General features: G+C 47.4%; 1 protein-coding gene and 1 pseudogene across 2 annotated transcripts in view; both read right to left on the bottom strand.

Moving 5' to 3' along the window:
• CAND2 (cullin associated and neddylation dissociated 2 (putative)) overlaps positions 1 to 9,227 on the bottom strand; it is a 36,092-nt gene extending 26,865 nt beyond the window's left edge. The window contains exons 1-2 of one of the 2 annotated variants that reach the window (XM_053599194.1): positions 9,067 to 9,227; positions 2,478 to 2,621 (exon numbers count right to left, since the gene is read on the bottom strand). In XM_053599194.1, the coding sequence (XP_053455169.1) occupies positions 2,478 to 2,621; positions 9,067 to 9,134 (212 nt within the window). In that variant the 5' untranslated portion in view covers positions 9,135 to 9,227. The remainder of the gene's footprint in view (positions 1 to 2,477; positions 2,622 to 9,066) is intronic. The other variant, XM_053599193.1, reaches the window with a different exon arrangement.
• A 414-nt stretch (positions 9,228 to 9,641) lies between these two features.
• LOC128592437 (histone-lysine N-methyltransferase SETDB1-like) overlaps positions 9,642 to 16,887 on the bottom strand; it is a 46,689-nt pseudogene continuing 39,443 nt past the window's right edge.

The following is a 16,887-nucleotide window of genomic DNA, read 5'->3' on the forward strand; positions in this document are numbered from 1 at the left end:
CCTGGCCTCAAGTGATCCTCCTACCTTGGCCTCCCAAAGTGCTGGGATTGCAGGTGTGAGCCACCACCCCTGGCCTGCACTGCTTTAATATACTGTAGTCTAGATTTTCCAAGTTAGGAGGTAAACTGAAGGAAGACTGTACTTTGTGTTCTTGGAAATTTTACTGGAAAATGGTTACCACTTTGAAAAATCTCACCACTAAGACCAATGCTGCTTGTGATATCTGAGCCCCCAGTACCCGTGTTCCTGTATTCATCTCTGCTTATGAGTTCACACCTGGGTGCAGGCTTCTTGTAACTTTATTGTCACTTCTACTGTCACAGTGCCCAGGCATTTACATATTGAAACACACACTACTATACACTATGTTCCTTCTATATTTTCTTTAGGTTACAGGGACATCCAACCTGTGGCCCACAGGCACATGCTGATTTTTTTTTTTTTTTGAGACAGAATCTTACTTTATTGCCCTCGGTAGAGTGCTGTGGCATCACAGCTCACAGCAACCTCCAACTCTTGGGCTTAGGTGATTCTCTTGCCTCAGCCTCCCGAGTAGCTGGGACTACAGGCACCCACCACAATGCCCGGCTATTTTTTGGTTGCAGTTTGGCCGGGGCCGGGTTTGAACCCGCCACCCCCAGTTATGGGGCCAGGTCCCTGCCCACATGTGGCCACAGGTGCCACCCACATGCTGATTTTTTGAGGATTGTTTTGCTGATCTGTGTTGTCAGATATCCCGAAAAGTATCCACAAACCTTTTGTTTTGCTCATCCACTATCCTTAATGTTTGTGTATTTAATGTGAAGCCCAAAGCAACTCTTATTTTTCAATTTGTGGCACAGAGTAAGAAAGATTAGACACCCCTGTTAGGGCATTATATACATATTGTTTTGTAATTATATGCAGAAGTAGGTTTTATTTTTTTGGAGGGTTTTTTTTTTTTTTTTGTAGTTTCTGGCCAGGGCTGGGTTTGAACTCACCACCTCTGGCATATGGGGCCAGCATCCTACTCCTTTGAGCCACAGGTGCTGCCCCAGAAGTAGGTTTTATTATGCATGAATTTCATTTGATATTTGAAAATAGGAAAAGGGCAGTACAAGTTGCTCGATATGAAAAGGTATGTTGGTTCTGCAGCTGGGAAACCCTACCTCCCCCTGTGTGCACTCTATGACTAGAAAGATACTCCTAGACCACAAACCTGACCACATCATTCCGCTGCATGAAACCCTTTACTGAATTCTCTCTGTTCTTGGGATCCAGTTATAATTCATTAATATGCCCCCAAAAGATGCCTGTGCCCAGCTCAGAGTGTGGTTTGAGTGGTGCTGCCCCAATTCTCTCACCCTGTTGACCTTTGACCCTTGCCATTCTCAAGTCCCCTACCCATCCCAGGCATGTGCCCTGCAGACACTGTGTTTCACTTCTTCTATTCTGGAGGTAACTGACCGAGGTCTCACAATCACAACCTCACAAACCCCAGGGCCAAGCCTTTGGGGACCCTGCTGTAGAGGAGTGGACACCATGCTTGCAAAGGACAGTTACTGATTCTTATCACATTAAAAGGAAACACTGAGAACAGGACAGTCTCCTGGCAAGCATAGAGACATTTTGTGACTTGGGGGCAATCCCCCAAGTAACTCAGTGTTCCCGAAGGAGATAAGATCGGTCACTCACCAGTAAGCCCGTGTCAAACATCCTGCTTAGTACTTCTTCATGGGGGTTGTGGGGCAAGAACACATGAGGAAAGAGCAGGTGGCAGTCCTTACGCATGCAGCCCTCGTACGTCATTACCTTAACTCTCCACACCTGTTATGTATAACCTTAATAAATAGCTGCTGCAGAGGGGGCTCAGGGCTACTCTGCACTTAAGGTTAGCCCGGGCCTCCCGCAAGCTTGTACTTCTAATCCGTGCCACTCCCGGCTCCTTCCTGCAGCGACTGAGACCAGGGCCTTAGGGGTCGCGACACCCTGCCCTCAATCCCATGTCCCCTCAGCCCTTACCGCTCTAGTGCAGGTCACCCTGACCTTCTGGCTGCCTGCATCTCTGTGTGAGAGCTTTCTCTGGCTGGAGGTGCCAGGAAGTGAATAATCCTCTATCCTACTCCAGGGGTGGCCTTCAACCAAAGACCAATAATTAATGTCCCAGCTCCCTCACTCTTTGGGTGGGAAAACTCCAAGAGGGCATGTCCTATACTGTGTCCCAGGGGTCCCCAATGGGGTTGAGCTAATCATCCACAGTGGTCACTTTGTGATGCACCCTTCACTGGCTTTCTTCCTTTCCCTGCCTCACTTTCTGTCTCTTCTACCAGTTTTCAGGCACCGCCTCCAAATACACTCACACGTGAATCCTTGTCTCAGCATCTAATTCTGGGGAAGCCCAGACTAAGGCACTATCCAACAAGCGCTGCTCAACCACTGTCCTCTCAGAGGCCGGGACTCCTGGGGTGCTCCCCGTCCCCACCAAGGCCGACACTCACCACTTGACAGCCAGGTTCTGGACCTCGCCATTCTTGTCCTCCAGGAGCCTGAGCAGCATCTTCACCACCTTGCGCTCACTGTCCTCATCCAGCTGGATGGAATCCTTCTGCAACTCAGACATCAGGTCGCTAGTGGCCATGAACCTGGAAAGGGAGGACAGAGAAGGGAGGATTGCCAAGCAGCTCCTGGGCTTCAGTGGACTTGGGCAATATTTCAGAGTCCCCCTAGAGGTAGACCTTGATACAAAGATTCAAGGGCAAGGACAGCCATGTGCTGCATAACAGATTCCAACGGAGCCACCCAACAGGGATCCCATTTTCATCTCCCATACCATATACTTACTTTATCTTTTCTGTGTCTAAATACATCAAGATAAACAAGTACTCCCAGCTGTTACAATTGCCTCCAGTAGTCAGGACAGGAACACACTGTACAGGCTAATAGCAAGAGGCTGTCCCATATAGCCTAGGTGAGCAGTAAGCCTCTGGGTTTATGTAAGAACACTCTGGGATACTGGCAAAGCAATGAAATTGCCTAATGATATATTTCTCAGAATATATCGCTGTTGTTACAGGCAGCTAATGACTGGGCTGCCACAAGGAGATTAAGATGTGTGACACCACTGCCGTACAGTGGCAGACTAGAAACAGCACAGCATGCTGGCTAAATGCTTAGGGCTTCACGGTCTGTGGTTTCTGCTGCTGATGTTCGTGTGAATGTGAGCTTGGGCAAATCACTCCAACTCTCTGATCTTCAGTTTACTTCATGAGGTTGTCTGTGTACATGGTAAGCACCCAGTAAATGGCACTGCTGTCATTAGAATGGCACATTACATCATCCACATCTCACAACAGCAGGGAGAAGGGCACCAGAAGCTTGAACAGACATGCTGTGACTAAGTCAGGGGTTGGGGAGAAGCCTCTCTACCAGACAGATGGAGGAGGCTGAGCTATGTCCACCCCCATCTTAGACAATTAACTCAGTTTCTGCCCCTAGACCAGTGGGTCTCAAACCTGGCTGGCATCAGAATCACTTGCAGGGCTTGTTAAACCCTGCTGGGTTCCACCCTTAGAGTTTCCAAATCACTAGGTCTGGGGTGGGGCCCAAGAATTTGCATTTCTGCTTGTAATCTTAGCACTGTGGGAGGCCGAGGCATGAGGATCCCTTGAGTTCAGGAGTTCAAGACAAGCCTAAGCAAGAGAGACACCCTTCTCTACTAAATATAATAGAAAAACTAGCCAGGCATGGTGATGGGCACCTGTAGTTCCAGATGAGGAGGCTGAGGCAGGAGGATGCTTGAGCCCAGAAGCTGGAGATTGCTGTGAGCTAGGCTGACCCATGGCACAATAGCCTAGGCAACAGAGTGAAGCTTTGTCTCAAAAAAGAAAAAAAAAAAAAAAAAAATTTGCATTTCTAACAAGTTCCTGACTGATTGTTTGAGGGTCAGAAAACACTTTGAAAACCTAGGCCCTGGGCCAGGCTGACAGGCCATGGGCATATTTTGGAGACTAGTGTCAACAGCTGACTGGCTCACCAACCTAGTATGGGCACCAGAGTCAAGGGCTGCCCACCTCCAGGTGGGTGGATCCATGTGACCTGATGCCAAAACCTGAGGTCCTATCCCAGGCATTTGAAATTGCAGAGTCTCAGCTGGCAGGCAATGGAGATTTGGGGAATAGGGGGAGTTTACTGGGCATCAATCTGCCATAATTATGATTAATAAGAGGGTAAAACTGAGCTCTGAAACTGGTAGCCTCAGCTGTGTCCAGCTTGCAAATGTGTTTTCAAAAATTTGAATTACGTCCCTCTCAAGTGTCAAGACTCAAAGAAAAAGACAGCTTTGAATAGGCCAGTATTTGGGTAATATTGCTCAATATTTCTAAGGGAAAATACTAAGGGAGAAGCCGTTGATTAACATGAATTCAGCAGAAAACATCAGCCAAGAACTAATAGCCAAAAACCTACTTCACTACATTTTAGGAGGTGCTTATTGTCTTATTTCTGAGGTCAAAAAGGAGTATCTTAATACTTCAACATGATGGGAAGTTCCTATCAAGCATATAAAGATATACTTAAGAATGTATTTCTACTCCCAATTTGTTATAGTTTTTTTGTTGATAGATCACAAATGGTTGTTGAATATTTTGAAATGCCTTTTATGCATACATTGAGATCGTCACATGTATTTTTTCCTTTCACCTCTTTGTGATATGAATTATGTGAATATCCTCTAATGTTAAGCCTTTTGGTTCCTAAATAAATGCCATCTGGTATAAAAAAAATTTTTTTTGAATTACGGGCGGCACCTGTAGCTCAAAGGAGTAGGGCGCCGGCCCCATATGCCAGAGGTGAAGGGTTCAAACCCAGCCCCGGCCAAAAACTGCAAAAAAAAAAAAAATTTTTGAATTACTCATCAATATCTGAACACTGGGAGAGCTGACATTAAAAGCTGACTTCCAGAGTCTTCTAAGAACAGAACATCTGAATACATTGGGCCTACAATATCCAGTGACAATAACTGCTGGAGTCAGGTCCTGGCCGCCTTCTCTCCACTTCATCAGGTCCCTGCTTGGCCCACTTCACCCATTTACTGGCTCTTGCAGGCACTGGAGAGTGGAGATTTGAGGGGAAGATAGGACAGAGCCATGTGGAGAGATGCTATGAGGCTGAGGCCAGACAGAGGTGGGCCCAGAGAAGGTCTCACGCCACTGGGCGCCTTCACACCAGCCCTGGCATGATGGAGTGAGTCCATCATGACCCCTACATCCACCTCTTGTGCTGGATTCTGGCCTTTAGGCTCAGGCCTGCTGCTTGATGTCATGCTAGCCCACAGTGCCCTGTTCCTAGGGGGGAACTTGTCCATGTAATACTATTTATTTTTAACAGGTGGGTTAGCCTCAAGCTGCTGAGAAAAGGAAGGAAGCGGAACTGATAGCAAGAAGGGAGATGGGCAGGGATGACTGTGCCCACCTCTGGGCCAAGGTAAGGTCAAAAAGGAGGTCTTGATTTGAGGTAGGCCAGTGCCTGAGATGGGCCCAAGTGAGGGGACAATTTGAAAAGGCAGACAGGATCTCCAAGCTGTTTCTGCTGTAAGCCATGGGGCCCAGCTCAGCCCAGTAACCCAGGGAATGTGCTCCTTTGCTCCTCCTGCCCTGCTTTCTTCGCTACCTGTTGAACTCCTATTCATCCATCAAGAACCCAGCTTGAATGTCCCAGCTCAGGGATGACTCTGACCACCCTGCCCCACAACCCACCCACACTCCCTAAGCACAGAGGTCCCCCAGGCAGAAAGAATCCTCTCAGAGCACTCTGTACCCTTCCATCATAGCACTTCTTAATCTGTGATGTAAGTTTGGTCACCAGAGCATCACACCTTACCAGGGGTTCTCAGCCTGTGGGTTGCAATCCCTTTGTAACAATGAAAATACATCGCGGCATTAGGAAGGTTGAGAACCACTGCCTTAGACTGTAAACTTACAGAGGCAGAGACCCATTGGGTTTATCTTTGGGACTCCAGGCTCAGAAAAGAACAGCTCTGCAGAAGGCCAGGGAGACAGGGTGAGGGCAAAGGGGAGAGAGGGAGAGAACTTGCCCTTAACAGAGGTTACAGCCGAATAGCGAGGAGAAACTTGGATTCAGCAACCAGTTCTTCTGAATATGCCTCAGCATTTCAGACACCCCTGGGTTCCTGCAGATACCCAGCTCTCAGAGGAAGAAAGCCATATTGTATATGTGTGTGAGTGGAGGAATAGGAGGGAAGAAAGTGTATGACTTGGTGGATTAGAGCTTGAGCATCAAAGTTAGTTTCTTTAAGTAAGTATACTGTACTGGTCTGGCTGTTTTATCAACTGGGTGAAATGAGGTGACTGCCTCCTCTCTAGGCCTCAGTTTTTCCATGTATAAAATGAGAATTTTCTTTGCCCATGCTGCATGGCATCCTTGGGAAGTTTTTGTTTGTTTTTGCTTTTATGAGACAGAGTCTAACTCTGTCACCCTGGGTAGAATGCCAGGGTGTCATCATAGCTCACAGCAACTTCAAACTCTTGGGCTCCAGCCATCCTCTTGACTCAGCCTCCCAAGTAGCTGGAATTACAGGCACCCGCCACAATGCCTGGCTAATTTTTCTATTTTTAGTAGACTCGGGGTCTCGCTCTTGCTCAGGCTGGTCTCAAACTCCTGATTTTGAGACCAATTGCCTAAGCTCAAGCAATCCACCTGCTTAGCCTCCCAGAGTGCTAGGATTATGGGCATTAGCCATGATGCCCTGCCTCCTTGGGAGGTTTTAATCAAATGACCAGCTCCTAGCATGAGGCAGATGCTCAGATAGGCACAGAGAGGTTCCAGGAACTGCCTATGGTCACACGGCCAACTGGGTGAAGAACCAGCCCACCAGACAGGTCTCCTGGTTGTGTTTTCCAGAAATGATTTGGGAATTCCTGAGAAACCCCTGAGTTTGTGCATTTTGACTTCTGGGAGTCTCAGTGATAGAGGACCCTCCTGCTCTTAGAGCCAGGGCTCGGGAAGAGCAGTCAAAGTCTTCTTCCACCCTGTCTGGGACCCCCACTTGCAGTCACTGCCCCCTTCAAGGAACCAAAAAGGACTGTCTCAGTTTCATTCCAAAGAAACTCTAGAGACAATTCAGCTGAAACACTTGGCCTAGACAGCTGCTCTGCAGGGCCCAGCTCTCCTGGTATTTGGACTTTAAAAATAGATACCATTCTCATATGTGGGGTGGTTTTAAGTGTTCTCGAGGCTGCTGGCAGAGAGGCTGAAAGGGCTTCTCAGGCTCTAGCTGGTAGGGCCAATTCCCTCTCCTGGAGACTGGACCTGAGGCCCATTAGAGAGCAGTGCAAATCCCCGTGGTCACTGGCTGGCTATGTAACCTTGGGCAAGTCACTGCACCCTTTGAAGCCTATGGGGAACAGGAAGAATAATTACTACCATCCAGGCAGGTGGATGGACTGATATTACACACAGAGTGCACATCAAGGAGGCCTGGACTCAGAAAACATTCACTAAGCACCTGCTGTGTACCTAAGACAGGCTCTGGGGCACCAAAAGGAAGTGCACAGGGGTCCAGGAACTCAGGGCCTCTCAAGGCTGAGAAGTGATATAGCAGCTACTTGGGGTGGTGGGGGGTGTGTGATAGTTCAGGGGGGATGCCCAATCCCGCCTGGGGTCAAGAGGTATCCCAAAGAGGTGGCACCTGAGTAGGAGCTAGCACATGAAGTGGGGAGGTCCAGGAGCTGCAAAGAACTCCCTGTAAAGGTATAGAGTGGGGAGAGGGCATGGCAGATTTCTGAGTGCTAGAATCATATAGTGGCCATTTACTAAGCACATACCTGGTGCCAGCCACTCGCTTAAGCATTTCACATGTACAACCTCATTTCATTCTCATGCCAACCCTTTGGAGTGGGTTCTATTATTACCTCATTTTATAAAAACAGAAGCAGAGAGAAGCCCAGAGTGGTTAAGTAACTTGTTCATGGTCACACAGCCAACAAGTGATGGGAGCCAGGAACTGAAGCCAGGACCATGGCTCTGAAGCTTGTACTAATGTCAGGGGGCTCTGGAGGGGAGTTGAGGAATGGATTGCAGGAGAGGGCAGGGGTCAGACCAGGAGAGCAGGCCTCAGTCTTCCGTCAGGGGGTTGGAATCAGAAAGCTTCACTAACGTCTTGGCCTCTGTATTAGACTGGCCCAGATCTGGGCTCCAAGTCCTCCACTTCCTAGCTTTGTGACTGCACTTAGGCCCTTCATGCCTCTGAGCCTCAGCTGTCCTATCTGCAAAATGGAAATAAAGTGACAGATTGTTTGATAAGTGACAGAGGCTATGTTGTTCTCTATGATCTCCTTTCTGCTCTGAGGGGACAGAACTGGCCACATGACCACAGGCCCATTGCTCTCTGCCTTGGGCTTCAGTTTCCCAGGAGGATGTGAGGGCTGAACAGATGTTTCTGCCATTCTTTTCAGTTCTGTTCTCCCGCTTCTGTGATGGGAGGGGGTGGACAGGGGGAACAGCACACAAAACACAGAAGGCCCCACCCCAACCATCCCTACCTGTGCCCGCAACCCCAGACTCGGCTCGCCCCCCTCCCTCTGTATCTCAGGAAGAACCTGGGTGACTTAAAGAAGAGGACAGAACTGAAGGTCTCCGCGAAAAAGTCAGCCTGGGGGCAGAGGCACCGGGAAGCGCCGGCGCCAGGGTCCCCAGGATAGGCCGAGGGCTTTACGATGGGTTCACTGTAAAGCAGCAGGCCCGGGGGCCCAAATGCGGGAACAGAAGAGGCCGAGGAGGGATGCAGAGGGGCGGAGCTGGGCCTCTGATAGGGGACGAAAGTCAGGCTGACCACTGCACGGCGGGAGACGTAGCTGCGACTGGAGTCCCAGAGGGCAGGGCGGTGGCAGGGGGAGAGGGAGGGTAGAGCTCCGGCAGGGACCGGGTCTGCGGGGGTGCAGCTCCAGGCCGGGAGGAGAGGCAGGGGCTGCACCATCGGGGATGGAGGGCTGGCCCAGCTCTTGGGGAGGGGACCGAGACCTGGGGCCTCAGTGGGGGGCGAAGAGGCGGGAGCCGGGCGAGGGGGCGCACCTGAAGTCCTTGTCGCTGGACGTCATCTTCTCCAGGAGGCTGGAGATGTGAAAGGCGGCGGCGCTCATGGTGGCTGCGCGCCGCGGGGCCGGCCGGCAGGAGGGAATATGGCGACGCAGCCCCCTCCCCCGCCGCGGCGCGGGCTGCGCTCCCAGGACCGAAATAGCAGCCCCTGCCACGCTCCAGCCCCGCCCCCGCCCTCCGGCCACGCCCCGCCACGCCCCCGGCCACGCCCCCGGCCACGCCACGCCCCCGGGGCGCAGAGCTCGCGCGGACGCGGACGCGGACGCCGCACCGGCCAGGGTTCGGTGGTCACGGCCGCGACCCAGAACCGGCTTGCACACCCTCCTGTGACGGGAAGCTCACCCCCTTTCACCAGACAGCGCCTCCCTTTGATACCTGTGCCTGCTGGCTCTCGACTCTACTAGCTGGCCTGGGCATAATATTCAGAGATTCTGAAGTTCAAATCCCAGCTCTGCCCCCTCGGCCTTGGCCGAGTTTCTTTACCTCCTTGAGCCTCAGCTTTCCCACCCATTGGAAAAACAGGAGCTGTCAACCACAGTTGGGCAAGCCGACTAACGGACCTTTCTCTCGACCCTCCCAAAGTGCCCCCCCACCTGCTCCCCATGCTGGCCTGCCCCAGAGCAGAGCAGGAGGCCCGTGCACTCAGTCACACAAGGTTCCCTGCTCACCATCCCCAAACAGCCGGACATCAGGGTCGGTTGGTTTTTAGCAATGCAGCTGAGGGCCAGAGAAGCAAGGGGGCTTGCTGAGGGTCACACAGCCAGTGAATCTGGGAGTCAGGACTGACCTCAGACCCTGTCGCACCTCGGCCAGCAGTCCTTCCTTAAAAACACCCGAGGCCTGTGATTTGGAGCAAGATGATCCTGGCTTCACATCTCTACTGGGAGGCAACCTGGCTGTGTGGCCCCAAGACAATGACACAACTTCTCTGAACTATTTTTTCTCACCCTTAAGATGAGGATAAAAGAAATCTTCATTTAACAGGTATTCTTTGGGTACTTGGTCTCATGAGGTGGCTGCTTCTAGACCAGAGCTGTCCTACAGAACTCTGCAGTGTTGGAAGTGTTTTACGGCTATCCAATGTGACAGCCACCAGCCACATGTGGCTCTTGAGCACTAGAACTGTGACTAGTGTAATTAAGGAACTGACTTCTTGATTTTATTTACTTTTAATTAATTTAAGTAACCACCTGTGGGTAGTAGCTGCCATAGCGGACAGTGCCGTTCCAGGGGCGAAGCAGGGGACTGGACTAAAACAGCCCCTTCCTTTTAGGATTTTATATTTTAGTAAAGAAATGAGCATTAAGGAAATAAGTGACTAGATAAGGAAAATAAGAGCTGTACAAAAAATAAAAGGGGCAACTTCAGGAGAGGTGGTAGGGAGGCCCTTTACTGAGGAAAAGACATTTGGGCTAAAACCTCATCAGATGAAAAGGAGACAGCTGGGCAAAGATTTGAGGGAAGAGCTTCCCAGGCAGAGAGAACAGCAAAGGCCCTGAGGTGGGAGCAAGCCTGATATAGCTGAGAAAAGGCAATGGCTGGAATGCGGTCTGCCTCCTACTGGAGAAGAATGGGATTGGAGGAGTGCACAGGGCCCGGCTCATTACCAACCTTTCAGGCCAAAGCCAGGAGTTAGGATTTTATGTGAGAGCACTAAAGGGCCACCAGAGGGTGCAAAGCAAGGAGGGCATGTGATCGATTTATGAATATATATATTTTTCAGTTTATTAATATTTTTTATATACTAAGATCTTTCCAGCACTAAATCAGAGTGGTTTGCATTTGGGAATGGTGGTAAAGGTGGAAAGAAATGGGCAGATTCTGGTTGTATTATGGAAATAGAATACAGCAGCTTTCTTAAGGATAGAATGTTGAGTATAAGGCAGCATTTTCAACCTTTTTTGTTTTTTGTTTTTTGGCCGGGGCTGGGTTTAAACCCACCACCTCCTGCATATGGGACTGGCGCCCTACTCCTTGAGCCACAGGCGCCACCCGTTTTCAACCTTTTTTATCTCATGCACGCTTGAACCTATAGTTAAACTTTCATGGCAAACTCAAATTATGTTGATAAAAAAAGAATAAAGAATATACTTACTGTGCTTTCAACTTCTTTCAAAAATAATTTAATTAATGATCTTTAAAACATTTCGCGGCACACCTAAGATCCCCTCACAGCACACCAGTATGCTGCAGCCCACTGGTTGAAAATCACTAGTATATTTAATGTGTTGATCTAGAAAAGCTATTTTCTGCTTCTTTGCAGAAGGGAGTTATAACCAAGCTACACTGACGGCAGGTAGAGGCACACCATCAGGGGCTCTTGTACTGTTTCCATCTAAACATTACATACTTAATAGTGCCCTGCTTCACAGGCTCTGAATACAGGCTTAGGGTCATCATGTCCTGCTGGAATTTGCTGTGCAGAGCCATAAGCGTCCTGTTTTGTTAGCATCAGCTAGCTGGCAGGAATGGACCAAAGCCTTGTCTCTCACTGATGATACCTCAGATGTTGGCTGGCTATGTGAACTGCCTATTTCCTGTTACCAGAGATTTTTAACTAAATGAAAATCTATAGATTCTCTCCTCCCCCAACCCACAAAACAAAAACAAAATAATGCTTTTGAAAATTGTTTCTAGAATTTTTTTTTTTTTTTTTTTTTGTAGAGACAGAGTCTCACTTCACGGACCTCGGTAGAGTGCCATGGCATCACACAGCTCACAGCAACTTCCAACTCCTTAGGCTTAAGCGATTCTCCTGCCTCAGCCTACTGAGTAGCTGGGACTACAGGCACCCGCCACAACACCCGGCTATTTTTTGGTTGCAGTTTGGCCGGGGCCGGGTTCGAACCTGCCACCCTCAGTATATGGGGCCGGCGCCTTACCGACTGAGCCACAGGCGCCGCCCTGTTTCTAGAATTTTAAAGTAAAAAATCATGGTACTTTCCAAAATTATTTCAGAACATGACAATAGATTCCTTTAATGTAGATTCAAGATCAAAACAGCACTCCTGCTAAGCTAAGACTGTTGACTCCCAAGGGTTTTGATCAATATCATAACAAACCTTTTTTCTTTGGCATGCTCTGACTTCTGTTGTTCGCAGGAAGGGTAGGTGTGTGTGTACGCACATGTGTGCATGGATGTGTGTGTGCAGTGTCCTTCAGTATCAGTGCCTGCCTAAGTTAGGAAAACCTCATTCCTGGTTCTACGTTGAGGAGAAGGGTGTAAAAAGCAACATGAAATATTAGCCCTCGTTTTGTTTTAAATTACAAACTAATGTTAATTGTTCTCAGAACTGGATTTTTTTCCCTCAAAATTAAAACAATTTTTTCTTTTGGATTTAATGAAGTATTGCTAGCTGAAGCCAGTTTGACATGGTGAGAGAGATGTCAGACTGATAAAAGGAGTGCAGCCTGATTTAAAACCAAACCCTAGGGTGGCGCCTGTGGCTCAAAGAGTAGGGTGCCGGCTCCATATACCAGGGGTGGCAAGTTCAAACCCAGCCTTGGCCAAAACTGCAAAAAAAATAAATAAAAATGATCAAATGTTTAAAAAAAATCAATCAATAAATAAAACCAAACCCTAAGCCCTTTTAAAGAACAATAAACCATAGTTTACACGCTCAAAAAAAAAAAAAAAAGAAAAAATCACTGGTATAAAAGAGAAATTGCAGGGTTGGAACACTTTCAGGCATATATGTTAAGTAAAAGTTACCAGACACAAAAGTTTACATATTGTTTGATTTCATTTACATGAAACGTTCAGAAAACATAAAATTATACAGTGAGAGAAATCAGATCAGAAGTTGTCAGGGGCTGGGAATAGGAGATGGGGTTGCCACATGAGGCATGAGGGAACTTTTGGGGGTGATAGAAATGTTTTATGTCTTTACTGTGGTGGTGATTACGTGGCTGTGTGCTGTCAAAACTTGTCAAACAGCTTGAAAAAAAGTGAACATGGGTGGTGCCTGTGGCTCAGTGAGTAGGGTTCCAGCCCCATATACCGAGGGTGGCAGGTTCGAACCCGGCCCTGGCCAAACTGCAACAAAAAAATAGCCGGGCGTTGTGGCGGGTGCCTGTAGTCCCAGCTACTCAGTAGGCTGAGGCAGGAGAATCGCTTAAGCCTAAGGAGTTGGAAGTTGCTGTGAGCTGTGATGCCATAGTACTCTACTGAGGGCAACAAAGTGAGACTCTGTCTCAAAAAAAAAAAGTGAACATATATGTAAATTATCCCTCATTAAAGTTGATTAAAAATAATTGATGGGGCAGCACCCGTAGCACAGTGGTTACTCGGCGCCGACCATATGCACCAAGGGTGGTGGGTTCAAACCCAGCCCATCCCAGCTAGACATCAATGACAACTGCAGCCAAAAGATGGCCGGGCGTTATGGTGGGTGCCTGTAGTCCCAGCTACTTGGGAGGCTGAGGCAGGAGAATCACTTATTTCCAAGAGTTTGAGGTTGCTGTGAGCTGAGATGCCACGGCATGCTACATAGTGAGACTATCTCAAAAATATATATATAATGGGAGGTGCCTGTGGCTCAAAGGAGTAGGGCACTGGCCACATATGCCAGAGGTGGCGGATTCAAACCCAGCCCCAGCCAAAAGAAAAAAAAATATATATATATATTATTGATGAATGAATACATAAAGCCCTGGAAGTGAATGAAATCATTAGAAAGAACGTGACCAGAGATGAGTGGAGAGCCTGGGACTGTGACCTGAGGAACTCCAGCATAGGTGACCTTTGAACAACACTGTTTGAACTGCACGGGTTCACTTATGCTCAGATTTTTTTTTCAACCAAAAGCATGGGTAGAAAATACATTATTCATGGATATGAAGCCTGCATCTACGGAGGACTGATTTTGGTGTGGGTGAGTGCCGCAAGGCTGACTTCAGGACTTGAGTGTTCCTGAAGCATGGCGAGAATCCTGAAACCAATCCCCTGGGGGATGCTGAGGGACAACACTATTCAGAGGAGGAGACCCAGAAGGAGCAAGAGTGAGGTGGGAAGAAAACATAAACCTTCTTCCTGAGGTGGCCAGGAAGCCAAGGGACGAGGACTTAGGAGAAGGGAAGATCCAATGTGATGGTATACGTAGGGCCGTATCTGCTCCCTGGCACACAACCCAAAATAGCTATTACTATGGGGCTCTGGGGAGTGAGACTCTTGTCCAGATTCATGGACTGTTTCTTTAAAAAAAAATTCAAGGTGGGCGTGGTGTAATCTTAGCACTCTGGGAGGACAGCTGATTGAGGTGGGTGGAATTCAAGTCCAGACTGAACAATAGCCAAAAATAGGAAAGCTAGCCAAACATGGTGGCGGGCGCCTATAGTCCCAGCTACTCAGGAGGCTGAGGCAAGGGGATGGCTTGAGCTCAGGAGTTTGAGGTTGCTGTGAACTATTATGCCACAGCACTCTACCCAGGGAGACAGAGTGAGATTCTGTCTCAAAAAAAAAAAAAAAAGAAAGAAAAAATATTCCATCCTTCCTTTTTTATTTTTATTTTTTGAAACAGAGTCCCACTTTATTGCCCTGGGTAGAGTGCCATGGCATCATAGTTCACAGCAACCTTAAACTCTTGGGCTTAAGAGATTCTCTTGCCTCAGCCTCCTAAGTAGCTGGGACTACAGGCGCCTGCCACATGCCCAGCTGTTTTTAGAGATGGGGTCTGGCTCAGCCTTCTTCATTTCCTTATTTGTAGCTTCTTTCTTTCTTTTTTTTTTTTTGGAGAGACAGAGTTTCACTTTATGGCCCTGGGTAGAGTGCCATGGCATCATACAGCTCACAGCAACCTCCAACTCCTGGGCTTAAGCGATTCTCTTGCCTCAGCCTCCCGAGTAGCTGGGACTACAGGCGCCCGCCACAACGCCCGGCTATTTTTTGGTTGCATTTCAGCCGGGGCCAAGTTTGAACCCGCCACCCTCGGTATATGGGGCCGGCGCCTTACCAACTGAGCCACAGGTGCCGCCCTGTAGCTTCTTTCTTTGACAGTGATAAATCTTGCTCTCAATATCTGTAATATAATTACTTATTTGTTCAGTTCTAGTATACATATGTAGCATTTTCAGAATTGGTTGCCTATATCCCAGTGAGAAATAAATTCGGTAATTACAGTATTCTTTTTGTCGTTAGCCTTAGAAAATTCAGTTCAAATACTGTGTGTATGCCACAGTTACTAAAGTTAGGTGTTTCCTTCCCCATCCCTTTCACTGTGGACTGTTACTCATTTGTAACACAGTTAGGCTCATTTGTTAGTGTTTCTATTCCACTTTGGGTTGCTCTTGTTGTTTATTTATTGGGGGAGGTATGTTACCTTACCACTGTTCTAGGAGTCAAAGATAACCAAAAAGATATTCTCAGGGCAGTGTGGCTTTCTTCTCCTATGATGCTCACTTCTTTTTGTCACCTGTTTCCTATCTACCCACTGTAGGTAACTGAGCTCTTTCCTTTCTGGTTTCCCCTTTCTAGATTTCTTTTGCACAAATGAGCAGGTAACATGTACATTTTCCCATATCCCCTTCTTTCTTAAAAAACAGGCAGCACACCTTGAATACTTTTTTGCACTTCGCTTTTCTCTCCTTAACTGTATACACAGAAATCACCCCTATCAGCTCATAATGATCTCACTAATTTTTAGCTGTATGGTACTTTCATTGGGTGGAGATAAGCCACAGATTATTCAACGACTCTCCTATATTTGGCCATTTAAGTTGTTTCCAATATTTTGCAATTACAAACAATGCTGCAATGAATAACCTTATAGATATTCCAATTTTTGAAGCTGTATCTTCAGAGTAGATTCTTAGGAGTAGGATTACTGAGTTAAAAGGTAGGTACATACATAATTATAATTTTCTTAGGTAGTGCCAAAGTCCCCTCCAGAAGGGTTGCACCATTAATTGTTTGCATTCCCACTAGAAATGTAGGAAAATATCTGTTTCCATGCAGCCTCCTTAATGAGATGTCTTATCATGCCAGTGTTATTTTAGTTATGAGTGATTTGAATATTTGTTCAAATGTATGTGAGTCATTTTTATATATTTTTGTGAATTATTGTTCCTTCATTTGTCTATCCAGTTTTTAGTCTTTTGTTCCTTAATTTTTAAAAAAAACAACCCATCAATTTCAGAACAGTTTTAGATTTACAGAAAAACTGTGGACACGGTACAGAGTTCCTGTATCCCCACACCCAGTTCCCCCTAATATTAACATTTTACATTGACACGATATATTTGTTACAATGAATGAACCAACATTTATACACTACTGTCAACTAAAGGCCATATTGCTTTCAGATTTACTTAGTTTTTACCTAATGTCTTTTTTGTTTGTTTCAAGTACCACCTACATGTCTCCATCTTGGTTGTGACAGTTTCTCAGACTTCCCTTGTTTTTTATGACTTTGACAGTTTTGAGGAGTACTGGTCAGGTATTTTGCAGAATATCCTTCAATTGGAATTTGTCTAGTGATGTTATTAGGGTTAGACTAGGGGAATGAGCTTCTGGGAGGAAGACTACAGGGGAAAAGTGTCATTGTCACCACATATCAGGGGTCCATACTGTCAGTCTGAATTATTTCTGTCGATGTTAATCTTGTCCTGCAGCAGACCAGATAGTTCAAGGGAAGGAGAAGTGAGAGTTAAGCTCTGAATGCTCTGTAACTATAAGAAACACCTGTGATATAACATCTCGGTGACACCTCAGTGATAAGGGCATGGGGGAGGGAGAACACAAGAGCACATAAGAGCAGGAGAGGAGAACATCAGTGCTTGGCAGTTTCTACCCCTGTGGTG

The sequence above is a fragment of the Nycticebus coucang genome, chromosome 8 (assembly GCF_027406575.1).
Source record: "Nycticebus coucang isolate mNycCou1 chromosome 8, mNycCou1.pri, whole genome shotgun sequence".
Classification (NCBI taxonomy): domain Eukaryota; kingdom Metazoa; phylum Chordata; class Mammalia; order Primates; family Lorisidae; genus Nycticebus; species Nycticebus coucang.